Genomic DNA, 6,476 nt, shown 5'->3' on the forward strand with positions numbered 1-6,476 from the left:
TAAAATGCATTTTCAGCATCCTCTATTGATACTTTGAAGTCCCAAGCTTTTTTTTTTTTTTTTTTTTGCCAGTCCTAGGCCGTGAACTCAGGGCCTGAGCACTGTCCCTGGCTTCTTTTTGCTCAAGGCTAGCACTCTGCCACTTGAGCCACAGTACCACTTCTGGCCATTTTTTTTTTTCACGTAATATTGTCTTTAATTACCTTAAGTCTTATGGCCACATAAATCCCTTTCTCTAAGAAGTTGGCAAAAAGGGCTGGGGATATGGCCTAGTGGTAAGAGCACTTGCCTCGTATACATGAGGCCCTGGGTTCGATTCCCCAGCACCACATATACAGAAAATGGCCAGAAGTGGCGCTGTGGCTCAAGTGGCAGAGTGCTAGCTTTGAGCAAAAAAAGAAGCCAGGGACAGTGCTCAGGCCCTGAGTCCAAGCACCAGGACTGGCCAAAAAAAAAAAAAAAAAAGAAGTTGGCAAAAAGCACCACTATCAATCACACATACATAATAGTTCCACGAAAACTTGTGAATAGCTGTATAAAGAAACTTTGTCTTTTTTTTTTTTTGCCAGTCCTGGGCCTTGGACTCAGGGCCTGAGCACTGTCCCTGGCTTCTCTTTGCTCAAGGCTAGCACTCTGCCACTTGAGTCACAGCGCCACTTCTGGCCATTTTCTGTATATGTGGTCCTGGGGAATCGAACCCAGGGCTTCAAGTATAAGAGGCAAGCGCTCTTGCCACTAGGCCATATCCCCAGCCCCATAACTTTGTCTTAGTATTCAAAAATAAAGTTGGTATTGTATCTATCAGTCACTTTTTTTTTTTTTTTTTGGCCAGTCCTGGGCCTTGGACTCAGGGCCTGAGCACTGTCCCTGGCTTCTTCCAGCTCAAGGCTAGCACTCTGCCACCTGAGCCACAGCGCCACTTCTGACCGTTTTCCATATATGTGGTGCTGGGGAATTGAACCTAGAACCTCATGTGTAGGAGGCAAACACTCTTGCCACTAGGCCATATTCCCAGCCCTCACAGTCACTTTTAAAAGCATCTGAACTTACAGACCAACTGTAAAATGTGAGAAGTGTTAAATATTCTTTATTTGACACTTATACATAAGCCACACTAAAATATCTTTCAATAAGTAAAAGGCAGATTTCAGAGACAGGGAATTGTAATTAAATTGGCTTAGTGAAGACCAAAAATATAGACATTGCTTCCTCATCTTCAACCACTGCCTTTAACAAGTTAATGATCACAAATTCAAACAGGTTAATTTTGCTTGATTATCAGACAGTGAAGGGATTTCCCCCCATGTTTAAAAGATGTTCTCATAGTTAGCTATATAAATCTGAATATAAAACCAATCTGACAGATTTGGAAATGGTATTCCCTAACTTGTTGAAAAATTGAACATTAGTAAGTCCAATCATATCACAGAAAGGGGAACAAATGGCAGTATTTTTTTTAAAGATCACATTCGCTTAACCATAAACCAGTTTTACTTAAATCAGGACTGCCCAAAAATATTCTGCCAGCCATTCATGATATGAAATCTGGTATTAGAGATCAATTGAATTATGGTACACATTAAAAAGCCATGAGACATTTGTTTTGCAATAAATAAATAAGGCAGTGGCTATTACTCATTTGTAGCTTTTTTGAGGTAAGCTATCAAGTCTGCCCTTTCTCCCTTCTTCTTAATGCCAGCGAAGATCATTTTTGTTCCTGGGATGTACTTTTTGGGATTCTCCAAGTACTCCATCAGTGTATCCTCTCCCCAGGTGATTCCTTTGTTCTTATTGGCATCTGTGTTAGTGAATCCAGCTGCTTGACCTGTCTTCCGACCAAACAGACCATGGAGATTAGGCCCAGTCTTGTGCTTGCCTCCCTTTTCAACGGTGTGGCACTTGGCACACTTCTGAACAAAAATCTTCTTGCCTTTCTCAACATCACCCATTTTAAATTCACTCCTCCGTCGCTACTACAGCAGACAGCATCTTGAAAGCCAGACGTCCCGCTCTCTTCTGGCCATTTTCTGTATATGTGGTGCTGAGGAATCGAACCCAGGGCCTCATGTATAGGAGGCAAGCACTCTTGATACTAGGCCATATTCCCAGCCCCTGAAGCCCCAAGCTTTATGAATAAAGTTAAAATACTGGTTATTCTAAGGGTTTTTCCTATTGCATTTTTGTTTATCGCGAATACAAAATGGAATCAGAATGCACCAAACTTCAACATAAGTCTCAAACTACTGTAAAGTGACTGTTGAGGATAATACTCATTCTCAGTAACACATCAAGGTTAATCCTTAAGATCAGCAAAGCTGACTGGAGATGCAGCTCAAGTGTAGAATGCTACTCAGGAGCAAAATTTGTGAAGGTATTCTTTTATATCAGTTATAGACAAATTAAAGAATGTCTTAATGTTTTCAATTCCAGGTGATAACTGAAATAAAAAAGCAGTTTTATCTAATTTATCCATAACCAAAGGAGCAAAGCCAAAGCAGTGTCTGATGAATGTGCATGGTTCTTTCACCATGGCTTTTTGGTTTGAAAGTATATAAATAAGCTTCCTAGAACTAATAGATTTTAATATGTCTCACACTACTTCCCATAGAAACTAACGAGCTAGGTAAGTGATCGTAGACTCCAAATCAGAATTGCCTGGAAAGTATGGATTCCACAATGTGCAGAGTTTGTTAGTAAATATTTACTTCAATTCTTAATAACTTCAAACCAAGAAAAGGATTTGTAAAATGTTAGTATTTACAGGTAAAAATACTGAAAATACACCCTCTTTCAATCTATACTATAATAAAAAAAAATCAGTGACAAAGCATGCTAGGCCTCACGGTGCTAATACTCCACCAGACGCTATATGTGCACTCTATATGTAGAGTTGCTATATATGTGCTATATAAAAAGGAGTAATAGAAAGAAACTGCTGTTATCCTTTCATGGTACCACATACATTTTTGAAATAAAATTCTAGGAAACATCCTTTACTGATTTTATTTCAGGGTACTGTTCCTTATGACAGGGTTCTCAGGTAAAATTGTATTTTTTATTATGCTTAAGTAGGTGTACAAAGGTTTTACCATTCAACAAGTCAGTTTATAAATATAATGTATCCTGATGGTTATCACCTCTTCATTATTCTTCCCTATCCCACCCTACCTAACCTCTGCCCTCAATGGAAATCAGCCTAATTTTTTTCCCCACCCTTACTTTTTCACATCTTTGAACAGAAAGGTGTGTGTGTGTGTGTGTGTGTGTGTGTGTGTGCCAGAACTGGAATTTTGACTGAGGGCCTTGGCTTCTTCCCTCAAGCTGGCCCTCTAACCGTTTAAACTTTTTCTGCTTTCAGCTTTTGGCTAGCTTATCAGAAAATTACCCGTGATCCTCAGATGGCAGCCTCCTGTGCTAGTGTCATGGGGCTTGAGCTCAGAACCTAGTGCTAGTGCTGGCGCTGCGCTGTCCCAGAGTTTTTGTGCTCAAGGACATCCACTACTCTACTTCTAGGGGGTTTCTGCTTATTACTTTTTCGTGGTTAATTAGAGGTAACAGTAGACCTGACACTAGGCTAGCTTAGAACCCAGATCCTCAGCCTCAGGAAGAGAATAGAATTAAAACCATGAGCCAGTTTTCCCAAGTTAAATTCCTACTAACTCCTTCCCACTCAGCTAACAATTTCTAACAGAACGTACCTAAGCAAGCAACAAGTGAAACTTTAACATTTACCATAAAAAGCATAATCTTACTGAAATTGCACCCCTTTCCTGAAAGGTCTACCTACTGCTAAAACTTGGTTTTTCACACTATTAAACCCAGAATACCCAAGCGAGCACCAGTAAACTCTTTCTTCCTTTAAACACGCAAAAGTAGCCTTGGTAAAACAAGGCCTCAAAAAATTGCCTGATAACTCAGAATTGTTCCTCTCCACGGAAATCTTTAGTAAAAGGCGAAAGATTTATACGATCTGAAGAGAAACCAGAGTATGAGAGCGTCTCTCAGTGACACACAGGCCTAGGAATGACAACACCTCCTTCATCTATGGTAGCTATTTTTCTCTAGAGCTACTCTGTACACAGGTTCACGTTACACATCCTTTAAATAATATATCATAACTTAAGAGATCTAACTCATGAAACACGCTTTCTTGAGAAAAAGAAAGAAAAAAAAAAGTCAACTCTGCCCTAGTTGCAGTGTACTCTGGGTATGCAAATGAGGCCTGAATAATTGCCCCTGGAGACTTCAGCCTCCCGGGGAGTCACCGGAAGCCCGGCGGGCTTTGCTCAGATCCCAGCTCCGCTCGCACACAGAGAGGTTCTGAATTTGGATTTTGTATTCTAGGACTTGGTGCATTATTTATTTCATTTTATTTTTTACGTACAGGAGTTTTGAGTTACGTGGTGCGGGAAGAGGCGGTAGTCAGCTAATAGCATCCCCCTGGTGGCCACCCAAAGCAGGCCGCGGGGTCTGCAAGAAGGCAGCGGGGGATCCAGGGGCGCGACCTTCCCTTCCCCCTGAGGGAAGGAAGGCCTCCAGACTTCATCCCATCGCTTCCAGTGACGCCCACGCACGCGTCGTCTAGGGGATCGCCCTGCCGGTGCAGGAGATGCGGGCAAGCCTCGCCAGGGGCATTGCTATTATTTACTGGGCCGGGTCTGGAGCGCGCTGGGGCGGCACATGCGCTCTCCCTGCCTCGTCCTGCTTGGTCCAGAGCTGGGTTTCTTGGCTCCTAAGCTTGGGAGTTGGTTCCCCTCCCAGGCCTTGGCGTGCTCCAGCAGGTCAACTCACAAGGGATCTCTGCACAGGAGTCTTGGCGGGGGGTCCCAGGGACATCTTGGCCCAAACTGGAGCCCGTGCACTGTGTGACCCCACTTAGGTGTCGATGCAGATGGAACAGGCCGGTAATTCCTTCTGCCCTTGGAGTGAGCAGTTCCCCCAGGAGCGTCCTGAATGTCAAGCTGAAAGGTTTTGGCTCTCTTCACTATCCCTAGGCCGTCTGCAGGCTGAGAAGGGAAGGATTAGTTGGGAGAGACAGCACAGGCAGATGAGACCACCAGAAAGCCCAGTCTGGAAACATGGCTGAGGAGGTAAAGCTATGGGAAGATCAGGATCACTTTTTAGAGAGGATAAAGGAGTTTATGGCCAGAAACCTGAACCTGGCTAGCACCAGAAAGAAGTTCGGGTTGCTTCTGGGTGCTGGTGGCTCTCTCACCCTAGGTACTCAGAAGGCTGAGATCTGAGGATGGCGATTCAATGCCAGCCTGGGCTGAAAAGTCCCCCTCAGACTCTTATGTCCAGATAACCACCAGAGAACCAGACCTGGAGCTGTGGCTCAAAATGGTAGAGTACTAGCCTTGAGTAAAAGAGTTCAGGCCTTGCCTTCAAGCCCCACCACTGACAAAAAGGAGGAGGAGGAGGAGGAAAGAGGAGGAGGAAGAGGAAGAGGAAGGAGGAGGAAGAAGAGGAGGAGGGAGGAGGAGGAAGAGGAGGAAGAAGGAAGAGTGAGGAGGAGGAAGGAAGAAGAAGAAGGAAGAGGAGGAGGAAGGGGAAGAAGAGGAGGAAGAAGGAGGAGGAAAGCCGAGGAGGAGGAGGAAGAGAAGGAATAGGAGGAAGAAGGAAGAGGAGGATGAAGGAAGAGTAAGAAGGAAGAGGAGGAGGAGGAGAAAGAAGTTATTGTTTGGATCCCCAGGGAGAGAAAACCCTGAGTTTTATTCAAGCTGGTTTTGTGTCTTAGTGGTAGAGTGCTTGCCTAGTAGATGGGCTTTGCAAGTTTGTGACTTCGGATTGAAGTTACTTATGTAACAGGCTTGGCTCCGGGAACCTGTGGTGCAAACCTACTGAGCGGGTCCTGGTTCAGCCCCCTGTGGCCTGCTTCGCAGAACTAAGTCACCTGTTACCTGGAGGGATGGGAGAGGGGCGATCACTTGGCGATTGCAGATTCCCACCAACCTTGATCCTCAGATCTCAGTCTCCTGAGTAGGTAGGATCACAGGTGTGATCCACCGATGCCTGGATCTGGCCGTGTTTCCACCAGAAGTTTCTGTAAGATCTACTTCTAGAGGCTTGGGGTGACTTTTGGTAGCAAGCAGGGTGTGTAACCCTCGGCCTATGGAAGCCTGGAATTTTCACAAGGGGCGTGGCCTTACAGGGGGCGGGCCCGGAGAGGGGCGTGGTCTGCGAAGGGGGCGTGGAGGGGAGGGCGGGGGCGTGCCCTCATTGGGGCGTGCCCGATGCCGAGCGTGGTCGGCGAATGGCGGCTCGGGGTGTGTCCTCTCGTGGGCGTGGTTAGTGAAGGGGCGTGGTCTTCCCGGTCCTGGAGCCACCGCGGGTCGAGTGCGGTGGCGACCTCGGGAGGGGCGGTGCATAGGTGCGGGGCCCCGGGTCGGGCCGGCCCCGTGTCCCCCGCGCGCCGTGGCGGAGCGCAGGCGGCGCCGCGGGCAGCTAGCGGGCGCTGGGGCTTCGGCCGCACGGCG

General features: G+C 46.2%; 1 protein-coding gene and 1 non-coding gene across 4 annotated transcripts; both read right to left on the reverse strand.

Moving 5' to 3' along the window:
- Positions 1–1,483: 1,483 nt before the first annotated feature.
- On the reverse strand, positions 1,484–3,978 carry LOC125340682 (cytochrome c, somatic-like). Of its 3 annotated transcripts, none has more exons than XM_048332443.1 (2): positions 3,968–3,978; positions 1,484–1,973 (listed from the first exon to the last, which is right to left on the reverse strand). In XM_048332443.1, the coding sequence occupies exon 2, from the start codon at positions 1,947–1,949 to the stop codon at positions 1,632–1,634; it is 318 nt and encodes a 105-aa protein (XP_048188400.1). In that variant the 5' UTR covers positions 1,950–1,973; positions 3,968–3,978; the 3' UTR covers positions 1,484–1,631. The 3 variants fall into 3 exon arrangements, with proteins under 3 accessions (XP_048188400.1, XP_048188401.1, XP_048188402.1); XM_048332444.1 differs by having other exon boundaries at positions 1,484–1,959; positions 3,968–3,972; XM_048332445.1 differs by having other exon boundaries at positions 1,484–1,962; positions 3,968–3,972.
- On the reverse strand, positions 3,875–3,990 carry LOC125341236. Its single transcript, XR_007208919.1, has one exon. It is a non-coding gene; the product is annotated as a U5 spliceosomal RNA (small nuclear RNA).
- Positions 3,991–6,476: the final 2,486 nt, after the last annotated feature.

Source organism: Perognathus longimembris, chromosome 23 (genome assembly GCF_023159225.1).
Source record: "Perognathus longimembris pacificus isolate PPM17 chromosome 23, ASM2315922v1, whole genome shotgun sequence".
NCBI lineage: Eukaryota > Metazoa > Chordata > Mammalia > Rodentia > Heteromyidae > Perognathus > Perognathus longimembris.